Below are 19362 nucleotides of genomic sequence, written 5' to 3'. Positions count from 1 at the left end.
GGAAGCTCTTGGCTTCTCCCTCTGCCCTCAGTGGCTTTTTCACAGCCACTGCTATGACAACTAGTGCAGATTTTATTTTATTTTATTTTATTTTATTTTATTTTATTTTATTTTATTTTATTTTATTTTATTTTATTTTATTTTATTTTATTTTATTTTATTTTATTTTATTTTATTTTATTTTATTTTATTTTATTGGGGGGTGGGGGGGGGTAGAAGAATGTATTTCCTTGGGAAGTGATGGTGTAGTTACATGACACTGGTTGGTGTATTGTCTATTCACAGGACAGAAACATCACTCTTAAAAATACAAATATTTGAATGGGCAAAAAAGTTTTCCTTGTCCTGCTAGGACCAGTGTCCTATCAAGTGTCCTAGCATACCAGAGATATGAAATCGTGTTTTGTTGTTGTTATTTTATTTTATTTTTTATTTTTTTTATGTCCAGAAGGATTTACCCTCCAGGATCTGTCACTTTGGGCTGCTCTCCTTTAGGTGGCACTGTTACCACTTCCAAGAGGGACAGCTGCTGGGCGTGCTGCTGAACAGGGCTGAAGCTGGGCCAGGACCTTCATTATCCCTGGGCTAATAATGAGCCAGAGCAGGTCAGGAGGGACCCAAGACAGCAGGGCTGCTCCTGATACTTGCTCTGAAGAGTCTTCATGGTATCACTTCAGCTCCCACCAGCCAGTTTTCACTTTGGAGTATCTCTCACAGCATAAACTCAGCGTACGCCTCGTCAGAGGAAGTTTGGAGTGGTTCTCAAAGTCAACAAGGAGTTCTGTGTGCATATCTGAGGGCCTGAAGTAATTATTCTTCTAATTAAGTAATAGTTAAAAACAGCTGTCTGCAGGCACTGCAATCATTACTTTTCATAGATAGCTGAATGCCTGTGTCAGAACCACTGCTTTCATTTTTTTGTCCGCTGCCTGAGTCACCATCTGCTTTGATTGCCCAGGCTTTTCCCCAGAATAGCAAATTGGTCTCGCTGACATTTAATGGATCTGTATGAAGTTCTGCTACACGCTGTGCACTCCTCGATGCCCATTAAATTAATCTCGCCTGTTAAATTTTCAACTGAGAAGGAGAGATGGTTACAGGATACAATTCAGCGTGGTCTGGAAGAGCCGGAAAACAAATCCAACAAAATCGAGGCAAAATGGTCAGGCAACCTTGAGGCTGCTACAGCAAGTGCTGAAAATTGGGAAGTGCTCAAAGAAGCTGCCAGTGTGGCCCAACACTCTTTACTACATCTTGACACTCTTTCTCCCACGGCTAAAGATGCTTAGTGGACTTTGCAGGCACTCATTTGGGGGCAAACTGTGGTGGCATCAGTAAGAGCAGATCAAATCCTGCATAAAAAGTCTGTGCAAGGCTCTTTGCTCGCATCTGGAAGACTTTGCAAGGGCCACCTCTGTGCATGGGCACAGCTCAATCCCTCCGACTGCACTGGGGAGCTGACACTGAGAAATCTTTTAAAGAGCATTGGTGTTTTGCCCAGTTTTGGAGAGAGAACAGAAACAGCATAAGCAAGACAAGATTATCAGGGGCATGGGGGCATCCCTACCTGTGTGCAAAACACCAGTCCTCGGGTGGGCTTTTAAGACTTAGTCCAGTCCTCATGTCCTGGGAGAGCACTTCCCAACAGAAATTAATCTCCAATACAGAGAAGGACCTCTGTTTTAGAGATTTTTGTGTGGTGCAAGGAGACAGAGACACATCAAGATCAGGCTATAGGTGACTTTCAGCCCAAGGAGCTTCCCTAGCACTGAAGTAGGATCGAGCCCTCAGTTTACTTAGCAGTACAGAGCTGTCACTTGGACAAACCAACCCCAAACTTCTCTGGAATAAGGCCCCACCTCATTCCTGAATGCATGTTATCCCCTTGCCAAACTGCAGTCCTACTCAGACCTCAATCATTCTGCCTGTAGGCGTCTCAGAAACAAGCACACACAATTTTTATTATTTTCATAATGGAAAAAAAAAGAAAAAAGTTTATTTTTCCATGCTGCCCTAACTCAAAGCCAGCCAAAGATATTTTGTTCAAGTTTTCAGACAATAATGCCATCTCAGAAAATGTCTACAGATCATATTTTCAAATGCCACTCACAGACTTGGAAGCCTGTGTCTATGTTGCAAGGCAATGGACTGTGCAGTTATGCAATTACTTGAGTAGTCCCAGATCATCCCAACACAAGCAGGCTCTCAAGCACTGAAATAAAAACAGAGCAGCCTTTAGGCTTCCCTGGAGCTCTCAACTGAGACGGGCAAGTACCTCAATTGTGAATTCAGATCTTTGGTGCTGCTAATAGCCTTCTGGAAGTGCCCACTTGCCTCCTTTCCCTAAAAATGAAGCCTAAGGTACCTGTTCTCCTAATGTGAGTATCAGACCTGAGTACCTAAAGAATAATAACCATTGGGCTTGTGTGTGCTCATCACCTGTGAAAGCTGGAGTGTCTTTGACTGGGAGAGGTCCATGTTACACAGCTCCCAACAGCCAGGGCACCTCCTCTGGGGCTGGATCAAGTGCCCTGCACTGCACCGGACAGTGATGTGCAGATGTATATATAAACCATATATATACCCCATATATATACTCCAGGATGGCCAGGCAAGCCCAAAAAAGACTGATGTGTGGGCTGAACAAGTAAGCAAGTCCAATAGTAGGTTTGGAAAAAATCTACATCTCATTCTTGCCAAGCTTGAAGGTGCTTATTTTTCATAGGTATCTTTTCTTTTTTTTTTTTATTTTTTTTTTTTTATAAATTTACTATTATTATTTTTTAAAACCTTCAAGACCCCCAATGTACTGCTCTTCACAGTAATGCTGCACTCAGAGCAGTATTACTGTGAAGCCCCAGCTGGCCTGGTTCTGATGGTGCAGAAGAGCTGGGGAGATGAGGCACAGCTCTGTCTGGCCAGGACATGGAGAGGACTCTATTAAATAAAGTCCTCTGACACATTCACTTGAGGAGGCATTCTCAGGACAGATCTAACACACTCCAATAGGATGAGTCTGAAAATTCAGCTGCAGCAGCTGTTCTCATTTAAAACACATCCAGAGGAGACGAAAGAGATATGCCCAAACTTTCAGAATTCCTTCAGCAAAGTGTGAATGATGCATGAGATGAAAAATCTCTCCCCAGTGGACAATGCACAGACAAAGCCATGCAGACACTGCTGTGTCCTTTCATTCGTTTATTTATTTATTTTTATTATTTATTATTTTATTTTCCTCTGCTTTAATCAAGGACACTCCACAGTCAGCTGGAAAAAAAAAAAAAAGGCTCTACAGATGGCCATCGGGCCCAGAAATGTCAATACTAAAGAAAAATAGAGGGGAAAAAAAATCCCTTGAGAAGGTATGTAAAATATTTAGAACTTTTTAAAAATTGTGTTATTTTTTCAGTTCAGTCAAGCTCCCCCCAGCAAGATCAGCTCCTACTTAGGGAAAAGTGTGAACCATGGTATTTGTACAAAGGTAATACTTCCCACTAATATAATACAATACAAAACAGAAACAAAACTGAATAAAGTGGTTCAGAATTTATGAAGACTGAAGCTCAGTTTTTTTTTTTTTTTCTTCTCTCCTTACATAATATTGTAAGTTTACTTGTTTCTTCCAAAAGTAGGCAAAGAGTCAATCAAGGACATTATCAAAACCTTGGGTCCTACTGCTGGTGGTTATCTGCCAGTTGGGACAACTGCTTAACCTGAGGTGGTACTGAATAGATGGGCATCAGGTGAACCAGGTCCAGACTGAAACAAATAATATCTGCGATTCCTTCATGGTTATTGTGGCCATCTGTCAAACTTCACTCATTCTTTCTTGGATTTAGTGAACAGATAAGCTTCTCTGCTTATTGACAATGCTGTCTTTATGTTCTTTATACCTGTGAAATGTAGTGCTAAATACTGAAGTAGGAAACTGCACCTTTGTAACCGTGACCATTCTGCCTGATCCGTGGTGAGCAGGAACAGTAGATAAGTACTATGAGAAAGCAGATCTTTTCCTTCATCCATCACTTTTTGTTGACTAAATGCATGGATTATTTTTGCATTTGTTTGCAAGTGTCAATATCTCAGTTACATCCCCTATTCCTGCTATGAATCAGGGACTGGGAATTTTACATTGCTATGTCTGCTGCATCCGTAAAAACTTTCTGAAAGTCCTTCATGCTTGTAACAAAGGCTTCAGTTGCAATTCTTTCTCTTTCAGGTTCCTGAACTTTTATTCTTAAATATATGGTATCAAATGTATTTCCCTCCTCATAGTAACAATTGCAAAGAAATTACAGGCTTTGCTTCCAAGAACAGGATTTCAATGATTATGAAATACATTCAGGCAAGTGACTGATGTAAAGGCAAAGTATCTTTACAATGCTAAAAAGTACCCGTTGCACCTACCTGCCTGAAAAAGTGCTGTGTTGTTATCGCGAAGACATCAAACCCACAGCTGGCCCTTTTAAGCTCTTCTCGAATATTGCTTAATTGCCGGGACTGCTCATCGCACTTTTCCTTCAGTCTCTGGATGAACTGCTTTTCTGCATCTCGACTCTCTCCTGGTTTAGGGGAGCACCCATTCTTTGGGGTGGTTGACCTTTGTTTGGGATGTCCTACAAAAGAGAGAAGGAAGGATAATCAAGGTCAGTTACTTTATGTGTATGGACATAATCTTTATGTGTATCTAAAGCCTGTGGGAATCAGTCCTGCAAGATAAAAACATCTTTAGCATTCATGCAGATGGGTAATGACTTCCAAAAAAGAAAAAAAAAAAAAAACAAAAACAAGAGCACAGCGAAATATGTTTCCCTAGAGGCTAAAGCTCAAAGCTTTTTAAGTCATTTCACCTCAGGATATGAGCCTGAAGGTCTGCTAAGAGTTGAGGAGAGTTCTCCTCATTGTGTCTTACTGAGAACTGAGGTTGTTAGAGTCAGGGTTCAGCTCACTCATGTTAGACATCTGCAGAAACCGAGGCTTGCCTCTTGATGTGTGATGCCAGATTCACCTCAAAGTCAATTCCAGAAAAGTGCACCTGCAGGTTGAGAGATTCACCTCATCCTACTGTGGATGTGGAAAGAACTCATATGACCTTTACACTCTACACATGGTTTCTTTGGCCACTTGAACTCCAAGTGTGGAGTAATCAGCTCTGCACTGACTCACCATCCATGAGGGCCAAACCCACAGATTCTTACCAAAGCCCTTGGTGCTTGAAAGAGGACCATGAAATAACAGTACTTGAGAGGGTCTGTATATGGGAAAGTGAGTCTGGTAGCAAGAAAAAAGATAGGTTCTGGCCTCACATAGGGATAGGGTGCCCCAGGAAGGTGCTAAAGTGAGCTTTGTTTCTCTTTTCTCTCTCTGGTGTACATGTAAGCTAGAACCATAAAGAAATGGTGTGAAATTTTATCAGCATTTGGTAGCTCAGTAAGGACACTGACTATCTTATACGAGAAGGACATGCTTGTTTTAACAAAATCAGAGCAGTCAAGGCTGCATGAACTGAATTTGTACATTTTTGCATATCCATATTTGTCAGCAAATTCCGTGTATGGCCACTGTTTCAGTACCAAGCTACGGGTATGTTCGATTACAGGCAGAGAAAATAAAATGTAGAGCTCAAACTTTATGGCCACATCCTCTCTTTATGGACATGTCTACACACAGAATGCAGCAGAATTTTATTTTACTACCACAGTTGGAATTGCTAGGGAAGATGACTAATTGAACAAAACCCCATAAAACCTTCACTTAGTGTAGCTGTCTTCATGGAGACACCAAGTGGTGGTAGGGATCACAGCACTGTGTGTGCTTGCTCTTGATAAACTGCTGTAGTGAAGTGAGATTTTTATCCTAAATTCATATCCTGCTTGAGATAACTATCCATTTCTCTGGAAGTTAATACCTGGTTATGAGGATGAAGCAAGAAAGGGCAGTGCTCTGGTGGCATCAGGTTGCTCAAGCCATTACTTGGCCATTGTATTTTGTCTTTATCTTAGCTTTCTGAGAAGCCTCCCCTGAAAACATTTAGGGTTAGCTGGGCAACACCTTTGCACAACTTACTCAGCCTTCTTACTACTCTCAGTTTCACATCAGCTGATGCTTTTTAACTCTTTCCTGAATACTGTTCAGGAATCTATGGTTCTCTTCCTTGGTTTCTCCCACTAGTCTCAAGCTTTTAACCCAGGAGCTAGAATCAGTAAGAAAAAGTGAGAAAATAGAGTCAGACACCTTGTTTTCAGGTGTTACTAGAGATGCTTTGGCAGAGTAATGCCCCAAGAGTGTATTCCTACCATTTCTGATCTGTTCCCAGTTTACATGGAGCCACTGGGAGCATATCCTCCAACCTGCTCTATGTTCTTGCTCCAGGCTAAACTTACAGGGAGCCAGCCCCAGCAGAGATGCTCCCTCATGTCTTCAAGTATCTCATGCTGCTGCTGCAAAGATACACAGCTACAAAACAGACTCTAAAACTCGCTGCGCCCGTGACCCATATTTGCAAAGAGGAATACCAGGTTTTGCAACATGTCAAGATTAACTTCATGATGTTGCAAGACCCAAATAACACAATAGAGGATGTCAAAGAGGACTTCCTGGCATTAAGAACCAGCAAAATCATTGCTCTCTATTTTCATGTCAATTTAAGCCTGTTCACTCTTTCTCTCTCTCTCTCTCTCTCTCTCTCTTTTCCTTCCTTCCCTCCTCTCTCTTTCTATTTTCTCTCTCCTCTCCTCTCCTCTCCTCTCCTCTCCTCTCCTCTCCTCTCCTCTCCTCTCCTCTCCTCTCCTCTCCTCTCCTCTCCTCTCCTCTCCTCTCCTCTCCTCTCCTCTCCTCTCCTCTCCTCTCCTCTCCTCTCCTCTCCTCTCCTCTCCTCTCCTCTCCTCTCCTCTCCTCTCCTCTCCTCTCCTCTCCTCTCCTCTCCTCTCCTCTCCTCTCCTCTCCTCTCCTCTCCTCTCCTCTTCCTTTTTCCTCTCCTTCCTTCCTTCCTTCCTTCCTTCCTTCCTTCCTTCCTTCCTTCCTTCCTTCCTTCCTTCCTTCCTTCCTTCCTTCCTTCCTTCCTTCCTTCCTTCCTTCCTTCCTTCCTTCCTTCCTTCCTTCCTTCCTTCCTTCCTTCCTTCCTTCCTTCCTTCCTTCCTCTTGTTCTTCCCTTCTTTCCTTCCTTCTCTCTTTCCATCTCTGTTTCTCTTTTTCTCTCTTTCTCTGTTTTTCTCTCCCTCTCTCTTTTTCCAAGAATGATATTTTCTTACGGATTCTTTCATTTTGGGCTTTCATTAGGGGCTGTCTATTTCATAAAGGGGCTCTTAACTTGACCATAGGTATTAGCACAAAATAAGCCATTTGTAAAAACAACAGCCATAAATATCTGTCTTTTTAGTATAAAAATCTCTGTTTGTTTAGGCAGCATTGTGATGTTACAAGAGAAGCCACAGATAGGAGTGTAGGAGGAAGCCCTTGAAATCAGTCCAATTTTAATTAAAACAGGAACACAACAATAGGATAAAACCCATTGTTTTATTTTATATCTTTCTAGCTTTCCTGTTCAGTGGAAGATTTCAAGTGCGTATCTCCATGTTGTCCTTGTCAGTATTATAAGCTGTCCTTTTAAATTAAACTGTGATATTCTCCTCAGGGATAAATCTGAATTTCTCAGTTCATTTGGGCCCGAAAAGCAGCTTACTAAGCTTATTCTACTACTGATGTTTCTCTTCTGTTGCTCTGCACAAAACAGGGTGTATGTTAATGATGCTGGCCCTGATCCTGAATGTCCTTTGTGCTGGTGGTGGGACCAGGGGAACAGATCCACGGTTCATTAAAATATCCGAATGCCTTTGATCTGCTTCAAAACTCCCAGGTCTTTTTTATTTACCTGAGCATTTGAATTAAGGTGTCATAACAGGTAGACAGTCATAATTAACTCAGTCCATGAGGACTTATGTGGGGCGTGCAATTTATTTGCATCTCAGTTGTCCAACTTGCAACATTTTGGTAAGGAAAGAACATTACTTTGAGAGTATTGGTGAGTATTGATGTCACTGCAGCATAATCAGACATGCAGATATCAGACTTGATGTCATGTTCCTGCAACAAAGTGGAGGGAGAACATCTGCATCTGTATACACTTGTGTCCATACACAGATCTCAGGAATAGTATTGTATCAATAGATAACCTTAGGATCCTTACAAGACTGCATTTCAAAACCTGTTTGCTAGTCTAGGAGGACTAATCCAAATCAGATCCAAGGCTAAAAAAATAAATCATATTCAATCCTTCTGTAACAGGGCTAGTATGTCAGCCAAAAAATAGTGCTGATGATCAGGAATTGCATATGAGCAGGCCAATAACAGGGTCAACAGTCTAGAAATGGCACTGAGAAATATTAGAACCTATTTCATGGCCACCTATAGCTGTGCTGGAGATGCCTGTGGAAGCCATTCCTGTCACAATGTATAAATGCTGCATGGATTAGTGACCCTGGTGGGGGAAGACTGTACTGCCCCTTAGCTTTTCCTACACTTGCTCTTTGTCCTGTTTAATGGTTTCTTTGATTATTTTGTGAAACTGTTGAATAGGTGAAAAGATTCTCTTTCTTTATTGCTTTGTTATTGCTGTTATTCAAAGAATGCTCAAGGCTACTCTAAAGAAAATAAATGAACATGAGGTTTATTTTCTTATTTGATCCTTACAGTGCTAGAGAATTTTAGGCCAGAATTTCAGACAATCAAACTTACAAAATCCTAAATGAACCTGCTGGAGAGAGGGCAGGTACTCAACCTCCCAGGTACCCAACTCCCATAAAAGTTTAATTTGAAGGCTTGATGCAAAAACATCATGAATTGGAAATGCTAAGTCCTAAGCCTTAAAAATCAGCCAAACAATGGAAATTTCAGCTTCTTTAAAACCCAGCAAGTTCACCATACAAATATGCTTGTGTTTCATTTTGCTTTCTAATTCTAGTGGAAGCAAACCAGCTCTGCTGTAGCATGCTTCTACAGCCACAGTCAGTGCTGGTTCTTAAACTGGACTCCCACTGTTATAAACATTGGTGAGCTGCTAGTCTGGCACTCTCTGCAGTAATTTTTTTCTTTGGGTCTCTCTTAATGACCTCACCAGATCCAAAATAGCCTGAAAATTATACAGTTCAGAGGACAGCATCAAGTTCACCTTTCTCCCTACCTCCTGAGTAAGGAAAATTTTGAGTCTTGTTGGTGTCTAGGAAGGTTAAATTTAAGTTTCCTTTTTTATTTTGTTGGTTAGGAAGTAGAATAGCCATTGAGTTCAGTAAAAATGAGGAGACTCTTGATGCAAGTTACAGGAGCTGAAGAGCTGCTTTACATGTTTTACTCTTTATTGTCAAATGAAGAAACATGGAGTTCTACTCCCCATATTTATTATTCAAGTATCACACTGATACATATAGGACATTTAAATTATTTAAGTACAGTTGGAAAAATGATTTAATGGATTAGAAGAGAGCAAGCACAACAAAATAGTTGGTACTGTTCACACTCATTTCAGAAACATTTAGAATCAGTCAAAAGGCCAGCCTTACAAAAGTCTTCAGGTCCCTTATATATTTCTAAATGTGCATAAGTAGACATAAATAGAAATAAGTTCTCTTCATTTTAGTACCTAAACAACAGCATTCTTTAGAAATACTATAGCCATGTGTTTGCATCTAATATTAAGGGGTAAATTGACAATGCCCCAATAGCAGTGTGGAGCTCATTTCTATAGATGATCTCTTTCCTAATTATGCATGGAAATAATGCACAAAATACATTGCTTCTTCACAACAGTGACAGTAGGTTCCAAGAAAACACTATCACTTCAAGTAATCGTTTGAGGTGTCTTTTGTTTCACTATATCTGTTCTCTTTTTAAATAAGAAAATTATAGCGATACAAGAAATGTCCCTATGCCCTTAAACATGTAATAGCAGCAACTCTTTGTTTTGAAAGAGAGATGATTGCAAGGTGGTAACAAAGAAAACATAAAGCTATTCAGCTCATGCATTGCTATGAAAAAGCCTGCTGTACTCACAGCCAGCTCAATGAACCTTGGACATAATCAATCTTCACTCAACAATAGTAGGTCCCAGATTTCAGTGTATTAACTAGAGATGCAAAGTCGGCAACTTTAAATCTTCCCTGAAAGAGTGCTTTTGGGTTCATAAATACCTGGTGAATGGAGCTTGGTGGCTGTTACTGCTGATCGCTTAGGGGATGAGACAGCTGGTCTGCTAGCATCCTGATCTTTTTGTACTTCTTTCTTCACGCCTGTTTCAGAAAAAAAAAAAAAAAAAGGTAAAAAGAAAACCATTTTTATAATTCAATTTGTAATTGCAGAGAACTATTTCACTAAGATACATATCAGGATAGCAAAATACAAATATTTCACCAAAATACATACTGGCATTTGCACAGAGAGAATGATGCTACACAATACTCCTGTGTTGGATGCCAACTTGTCACTTCTGCAAGCATGACTGTGTGCATATGGCTGAGCTGACATGCATAGCAATGGAGAAGGGCAGAAGAAGGCCTTACAAGCTACCTTGGTTCTTTGGCCATCTGCACAGTGGCCATTAAGGCACAAAGAGCTACACAGGTAGCTCATCCTAGCTGTTCTGGGCTCTGTGTCCTGTCTCTAACCTTCTGTGCATCCTCAGCCATTCTGGGCTGAAAGAGAAGCTGTGCAGAGCTGACTTCAGTCACCTGCCTCTTCTGCAGGGCACTGCTCTACCCACTTTTTCCCTAGAGGTCCCCCTTCCCAGTTAGAAAGTGCCTTTCATAGTGATTAGCTTTGCCAAGAAGATCTCCTACAGGCAAGAGATGAGCTCCTGCAGAGCCAGAAGCAGGCAGGAGGTGTCAGGGCTCTGCTGGATGCAGTGCCCCAGGCAGGAGAGTCGATATCTGCAGAGGAACAGAGAGGTGCAACACAGCCAGTGCACAAACCTAAAACACGCTGTGCCAATGCAGGACACAACAGGACCACACGGTTGCCTTGCTGTCCATAATGCTGAACCAGCACCTGGTCTGTGTTCACCTGTGACCCAGGCATGTGCCAGGCTGCCTGCCCTCCTTCTTCTCCTCTCTGTGACTCTCCAGATTACTCCTGACCTCTGCCTTTCTCCTGCAGCCACTCATCTTTCCCACTGACAACATGATGCCCCAGGGCTCTCTTGGGTTACGATCTCCAGAAACTTTGTGCTAGCTTTTTCCTTTGTGTTTGCAGTGGGAGATTCCTTGGTTACAGACTCGGGATGGTCTGTTGGTTGTTCAAGCTTTGCAGTCAGAGCAGCCACACAAGTTCAGCTTGCCCTTTCTGCCCACACAACTGCCACAAAAGTAGCCGTGGGGACTACGCTGAGTGTGTGAATGCAAAAACCCTGCCCTGCTGTTTTACCCATGGTGTGACTGTCACAGCCACAGGATTTCAAGCAGAAAACACTCCCAAGGAATTAAGAATGAACAACAAGAAGAAGCTAATCCCTGAGACATTAATGTATTTTCCTGTTTGCTTTCCTTTTTAACAGATAGTGCTTGTTGGGGGTTGCACAACTGCAGTATCAGGCTTATCTTTGATGCCTTGATCACCCTTCCACATCTGCCTGGGTCAGGACTTGCAAGCAGCGAGCTGCAGGTGCAGCATTTGCCATGCACCACAAGCTGTGTGGTTCATGTTTTCTAGCACTGTCTCAGCATTTCCTTGTGGAGCACGCCTGGGAAGAGCACAGGTACACAGACAAGCCCTGAGTCCAACCGTATTTACAAGAGGATGGCACAGGAGGATGTCTAACACCCTCTCTGACTTCATCCCACCCTTAGCAGGCAAATCGCCCCATCAGTCATCACTAGCTGGTAAAGACTGAACTCTTCATACTTTGGTCCATCTCCTTTTTCTCTGCTGTTTGTAAATTGGAGATGTTGAGGCTGCGATTCTTGTTTGTGATGAATACTTTCTGCAGTGAAGTGACTGAGGACATAAATTTCCCGCATCTGCCACCTGCTACACTGCACTTTACTACAGAGCAGGACATAAAACAAGCTTATGGTGCCATGTCATTACTAAGGACTGAGTGAAAGCAACATGAGATGGGAGTTGTGAGACAAAAACAGAGCTTGCTTTATAAGATATAGTTTATAAGGTTTTAGATTTGAGCATTACTTTTTCCAAGGCAGTAAGGTCTTGGTTTTATTGTGGTTTTCAGAATAAGAATATGGTGTGTAAATGGGCCATGCACCAAGATCCTCTGTAAATTTTTCTACAGCAAATGTCAAGCACATACAGTCGTAGAATCATAGCAGAAGTATGTTTTCCTCATGTTTTCTGTGGTAACAAGAGGCATATAAATGCTTAACTACTTCTGGTTTTGAGAAGTTTTGAATGAGGAACACCTGGGGAATTAGTTCAGGCTCTTAACCTTAATCACAAAGCAAGGAAGAAGAATTCCCCAATTAGAGCTCAGATAAAAACAAAACAAAACAAAACAAAACAAAACAAAAAACACAGAGAAAAGCAGTAAAAAAGCGCTGAGAGCTCCATCACTCTGCAGAGGGCAATGTGAGGTGTGTGCATGGCCAGAGCCATGCATGGATGGTGGTGCCCGTCAGGGCCTGCTGCACAGGACAGATCAGCAGAGTGAACCTCAAACAGGTTGTGACGAAGAGGCAAGTAGATATCTTGGCAAGGATGGGAGAGAAGGATTAATAACAAAGGGGGTAAATGGAGATAACTGCCCTCCATCAGTTTGTAAGCTTATTTAGGTTCTCCTTCCCAAGCTGAAGCATCCTGCCTGCTGCTCTGTGACCCTCCTTAGCAGGGAGGGTTTTAGGAAGTGTGCAGAAGGCAAAAGACAGGACAGTCCCCAGGAGCAAAATGCTATTGCTCTGCTAAACTCACCACCCATGAGGAAATCTTAAGAAAAGAGATGTCCCTGGCATCAGACTTCAAATAAAACTTGAGCCGAAAGTTTTCCTAAAAGCTGGGTTTGTTCTTTTCCTTTCTAACAACAGCTGTTAGCTTGTTAAAAGAGAAACATTCATAAACCACGTTGATTTCAATAGAAGTTCCTGCAGGGAAGATTAATTTCTAAAAGGTGAGAGTTTGGGTTCAGAATTTTTCATTTTCCAGAAATTCGGAATTTCAAGTTTAAAATAGTCTGCCCAAAGGCTTAAAAAAGGAGAGCGTTGGTGTGATGATCGACACGGCCCTGTACTGCAGGGCATGGCACAGTGGGAGGTTGTGCACTTTGAGCTTTTTACCTACAAGTGTCCAAGAAGTAACTCAAAAGTTATAATCCATGTAAAAAGTTTGATATTCCCCTGTCACTTAAGAAACAAGACAAATCTTTCGGTCATAACAATGGGCTTTAATGCATGGAAAGCCTTAAATAACGCTCTGATCATCATATTGAGTATGAAAAGTCAAAAGGTATAGTGCATACAATCAACATAATAGAAAATGCACAAAATACCAGTTTACACTGTTGCATTTTATGTTTACATAAAATACAATTTGTACACTGCACACTGTTTGATTTAGATTTTATTTTTTTAAAAGTGTATTAATTCTGACCTAGAACACACTTTAATTCAAACTCTAACTGTTGTTGCCTGCAGGCTGGAAATGTGGAACTCCAGTTAACTCTGTACTAAATGATAGTATAAATCTCTCAAAGTTTCCTCTCTTTTGAAAGCTATTCTTGCATGCAGAAATAGAAATTTCAGGCCATAAGGTAACTGTCAACATAAATACTTGCTGGTGTTTTCTATGGCTGTGATTACAAATGCATCCCCATGCACAGTTCTGTAAAGGTATTTGCATTTCCTAATTAACACACAGTCTGCTTCAAACCGAACAGAAGGCGCTAAGACAAAATCATCAGAAATAAATGTAAAAAACACTTCAGACATGTTAAATCATTTAGCAATCACCTGGAAAATAGCAGACAGAGAAAGCTGCTTGCCCACTCTCCCATCAGCGCTGAACGCTAGCCCAGGAACCAGAGCTAAACACGCATTATCTGAGACATCTCCAGGGCTGAATACGTGTGCAGAATCAGGATGTGTATTTACCTGTACCTTTCTGAGTCTTTAAAAGCCAGTACGATGGGATAGGCTTCAATCTGCTTACACACTTCAGATTGAAAGCTTTCTATTAAATTACACACTGAGTATTTATTCCAAAGCAGAACCTAACATGCTGCAGACACCGTTAACAATTCAATGGGACAGGCTTGGTCGGACTCCAGGTGTTCTCAGGTGTGTTTTATAGGTTAACTAACACGCTTTGTGAGTTTGAAAAACCCCAAAGAAGTGTTTTCAGTCACTCACAGACACAGATAGCCACTTGGAGCTTGCTTCTGCCATTCCCCCTGATACCCATGGCTGGTCATGTCCTTGGTGAGTAATGACACATCCACGCGTGCACTGCTTGAGACAAAATGAGCAAAGCTGGAAATATGATGGATTCTGCGGAATAAGAGCAGTCTAATTCTCTCTAGAGACTCCAAGTCCTGTGATCTATGAGACACTGAAAGGCTTTGAATAAATAAGTAGATGTAGAAGAAAGACTACATATTTGTTGAACTAGAAACTGCTAACGCTTGTACTTTTCCTTTTGTTTTTGTTTCAAATGTAGAGTCAATCTGATGAGGAAAAAAAAAAAGATAAGGACAAGGGCTATTTCATCAACTTGTCTCAAAGTGATTGCTTTCTTTCTTTATTAAAAAGAGAAGTCTCTGTCTGTCATTCAAAAAAATAAAGGAAAAAAATGAAGAAATGAACTGTTCTTTGGACTAAATAGAAAAACTCAGAGTAACTTAGAACACCTGAAGTTAGCTGCAGAGGTAAGACAGCTACTCTTCCTCTTACTGTCATTTTACATGGATCCTATGGCATTTTACTGTTATTTCCTCAGTGAGTTGTGCTATGGAAAGTTTCAGAGTGAATTTCCTGGGAAAGAGGTTGAAAAAATTGCAGCTGAATGTCCCACTTTCACATGCAGCATTGCTCCGTATCCCTATACCAGGTACAGGAATGAATGCGAACCACCATGTATTTACTGTTCAGCTTTTAATGGGAAGTGTTTGCAAAGGAGAACACAGCAGCATCCGACTCATCCCCCTCCATCCCTGCAAGCCCGCTGGTGCTCATTTTTCCCCAACTCACGCTGACCTTAGCTCATCCCTCTCCCTCCTGTTGAGGTTGTGTTGTCTGGATTTTGCAGAAGCTGATTAAAAGAAGCAGATTTTACAATGTGAGCTTGCCGGTGAGGGCTGGGATAACACTGGCCTCCTATTTTTCATCTTGACTGATTGTATTTAGCAGTCTGCCCCGTTACGTATGATTTACTGGTACTTGTAAAAGCTCAGGAATTGACTGGGTTAGTTTCTGAATGATACTTTTGATCGCCTTTAATTTAATGGGCCAAGTAGAAACCAGCTGCTCAAGTGAATTCTTTATTGCTACTGCCATTGCACATGAATTATGATGTTTCTTATGGGGAATAACAGTCACTTCTCTGTGAGATAAACATTACATAATAGCCAAGCAGAAATAGGTATTCTGTAACACGCACACCCCAAAACCCCACAACAAGACATAGAGAATATAAAACCCTTCAGCTCTCTAATTTCATAGACTGGTGTCTGACAAGTCCAGCCTGCTGGATAGAGCTGAGAGAGGTCTGGAACAGGAGGCAACCTGATCAGGATCAGGAGTGCAGGCACACACAGGGGAGCCCAGAGCTGTATCACTATCTGAAGGCAAGCCAAATTTTCGAAGCACAGCACAGTTCTGTGGGGTTCTGTATTCTGAGAGAAGGATGTGGCTGAATGAGACTAGACAGGGATGAGGCTGTTGAGGAAGTTGTATTACATGAAGAGAATAAAAACTGTGCAGAGGGGTCAGATGTAAACCTCAAATCCTTACACACAATGATTGAGACAAACTTTCTTTTTTTTTTTTTTTTTCCTCTTAATTGTATGCAAGTCCTACTGTCTTCGTGAGAGCCAGGCACTCGGTTCTCCAGAGCAGACCTACCATTCAGCTCTCTTCCCCCGAGTTACTCCTCCAGAGTGTGCAAAAGAGCACCACACTACAAAATAACACATCAGTGGCACAACATTCGTATGTGTGTGGGTCTAAGATGTTCTTGGCACACAGAATTTTACACACCTCATGTGCTGGAGGGACCAATGCTCTGGTCCAGCCTGCTCTTGACCATCTTACCATCTTGATGGCCCTCCACTGGGCTCACTTCAGTATGTCACATCGTATGTTACATCGTTCTTGTCCAGGGATTTCCCAGACTGGACACAGTTGTGAGTGGCCTCAAGTGCTGAATGAGGGGAAGTGACTTGATCCATGTTCTTGGTAATATAGCCAGGTATACAGCTGGCCTTTCTTCCTGCAAGGGCACATTGCAGAGCGGCTTTCCAACCAGCTGGCCCCAGCCTGTCCTGTTGCATGGCATTATTCTCCACCATCCACCTTTGCTGAACATCATGAAGTTCCTGCTGACACGTTTCTCCAGCCTGCTGAAGTCCCTCTGAACTGCCGCCCTACCCTCCAGCATACTGACTAGTTCCCTCTGATTTGCTATCATCTGTCAACTTGCCGGGAGAGTGCTCTATCCCATTTAGGTTTTCAATGAAGATGGTAAGCAGTATTTGCTCAGTATCAACCCCTAATGGATGCCAAAATAACTGTCTGCCAGCTGGGCTTCATACCTCTGATTTCAACACCCCGATGCTGATGCTCTAGCTACTTTTCCACCCACCTTAATCGATCATCTGAGGCCTGCAGAAAGTTGAGATACTCTAGGACCTTCCCAGACAGTCACAGAAGAACCTGAGCATGAAAAGGGAACTGCAGAAGAGGGTTCAGGCCATATGCATGCTTTTATTTTTCTTCTTTTTTCTTTCTTTTTTCGGGGTCCAAATTATGACAGAATTAGGTCATGGTTTGATTTAGAATCTGAATTGTCCCACGGTGACCATTAAACTATGGGGTTTGTAAAACAGATCCCCCAAAGGGTGAGAAATTGTTCATCTGCTGTCTCCGAACATTTCTTTCTGCAGATATTTCCACATTTTCAGATAAATTTAAAACAGAAAATGCAGTATGTGTGTGCCTCAAAGATCACATATTTTTATCAATGTGTGGAAGGAGGAAGACTGTATGTTTTCTAAGGTGGAACTTGGTGTAAAGTTCCAGATGGAGAGCTACTTCCACCTAAGTCTTTAAACAGAATATGAAGCAGTAACAGAAATGGTAAGCACTAGTTGGGTTATCACTGCATTTCTCAAAACAGTTAAGAAGTTTAAATGAAATTAAAGATCTATCTCAGTTTTTCCTCTCAAGTATAATGTGTTTTTTTTTTGTTTGTTTTTGTTTTCCCATCTTCTATATGTTGACAAGTATGCAAATTGAAAAGGGGTCTGATAACACACAAAAAAAATGGCTGTGCAAGACACTGAATGCTAATTAACTGCAATTCTTCCATAGACCAGTCAAAACCATTTAGTTCATGTTTTCAAAACAATTTTCATGACAATGAATTACCACTGCTATTGTCTCTTGCCAGAGTTTTTTTTTTTGATCATCTGAATCACTGCAAAGCAGCAACTATAAGAATCCATTTTAATTAATTAAAGGTGATCTATGCTCTAGTCTAATTTCTTTGTCAATCAAGCTGAGTGCTATATCAGGAATATAATCTCTCTTGAGAAGTTTTTTTTTTTTTTTTTAATGAGAATTTGCAGCACAGGTGCTCTACTCAGGTAATATCTAATACATTAAAGCTTCAGTGTGATTTTTGTTATTTTCTACTCATCAGTACAGGTAGATATGCTCCTTTTTGAATTTGTTTCTTACTCATACATAGTTAAAATCATGTACCTCTCTGAAATACAAATGCATTTCTTACATCACCTGACACTCCACTCTTTCGGAAACTTTCTTTGTATTTAAAAGACTGCAATCCTTTTTATGAAATACTTTCCCTCCTCTTTACTTTCATAAAAGATGCTGAATACAACACATATATAATGTCTGTGCACTTTAGCTGTAGCAGTGGATCACTCTAAAAACCCTAGTTTAGTAACCACGATATCTTGCACAGGAGGTTGGAAGTATGTATTTATAAAATGTGTATGCAACATCAAGCTCTACTGCAATTATTACTAGGTGATTGTTAAGAGTATTATACCTAGGATATCTATTGTACCATTCTCCACATACACAGAGCACAAATAAGATATTGTGTTTTCTCTGCTTTTCAAAAGTTTTACTATATGGATGACTTGGGTAGCGTTGCTCATGGGACAACTTGGCCTTCCAGTGTTGACTGAATGGAGCTGGTGACTTCTTATTTAATGCAAGATTCACCCACATGGTCATGCTATTTATTCACTTTCTCTTATGGGAATGTATGCCTTACTTTCACAATGGTGTTGGTTTGTGTCAGAAATCCTTCCTGCTGGAGGCAGGGACTCTCCCCACTAAATACAGAGGGGTACATGGTATAAAGAGAGTGCATGTCTTTCACCCCCAGCTGACATCTTCTACTCAGCACTCATCCCTGGACCACCCATGGCAGAGACCATCATTCTCTCCTCCATCACAGCCTCTGTGCAGTGGCTTCTTCTGCCACGGGGTGAAAAAGGAAAAGGAAATTGTGGTGGTTTTGTTCCTTCCAACCATGACTCCATGGGGGTCTGGGCTACTGCCTGTTTTGCTGTGGAGAAACTGTGCTGAGGTGGAAGGTAGACATGTGCCTCACCAATCATCCTTCTGCAGGTGTTGTCCTCATGAGCCAGCTGCAAATAAAAGGTAAGCTACAAGCAGGCTCACAAGGCTGAGGCCTTCCTTCCCAGGAAGGGGCTAACCACCTACACTTTTATCCTCTAAGGCTACTCTGGCATCATAGGGCTGGATATCTTTTACATAATGTTGATGTATGCTAACCATGGACATGATAAAACATAAGACTAAACCAATGTCCAGCTAAGACTTTTTTGAGATGTATTGCTGACACTGAATCTTCCCTTAGATGCTGCTGGATCCAGTATTTAAATGAAAATACCAGGAAAGTCACACTCTACACCTAGCCTCAAAACTTGAATCTGGATCTCTTGTACTTGCATTCCCTTTGAGAACAAAGACTACTTTCAGTACAGGGGCATCCAACATGGGGCACCACAGGAACAAGGTAATCTGTAGTTCCATTAATTTGAGAACATCTTGAGTATTTTCTCTTATATTGTTCCATCTTCCTACACCATAGTTGCTCTCCTATTCTCTGAATTCTCTGTGCAAGCAACTGCCATTATGTGATAGCTTGGTAGAATAT

General features: G+C 41.4%; 1 protein-coding gene across 3 annotated transcripts in view; it reads right to left on the bottom strand.

Moving 5' to 3' along the window:
- The window catches only part of MTUS2 (microtubule associated scaffold protein 2), a 274429-nt gene that overhangs the window by 45380 nt on the left and 209687 nt on the right, over positions 1 to 19362 (bottom strand). For all 3 annotated transcript variants that reach the window (XR_011093125.1, XM_068672307.1, XM_068672313.1), the window contains 2 exons: positions 10182 to 10280; positions 4408 to 4616 (listed from right to left, as the gene is read on the bottom strand). Coding sequence is in view for 2 of the 3 variants with exons in the window: in XM_068672307.1 (XP_068528408.1) it covers positions 4408 to 4616; positions 10182 to 10280 (308 nt within the window). In the remaining variant the exon portion in view is untranslated. The remainder of the gene's footprint in view (positions 1 to 4407; positions 4617 to 10181; positions 10281 to 19362) is intronic.

The sequence above is a fragment of the Anas acuta genome, chromosome 1 (assembly GCF_963932015.1).
Source record: "Anas acuta chromosome 1, bAnaAcu1.1, whole genome shotgun sequence".
Taxonomy (NCBI): Eukaryota; Metazoa; Chordata; class Aves; order Anseriformes; family Anatidae; genus Anas; species Anas acuta.
Note: the sequence above shows the minus strand (reverse complement) of the source record. Positions and strands in the feature narration are given on the sequence as shown.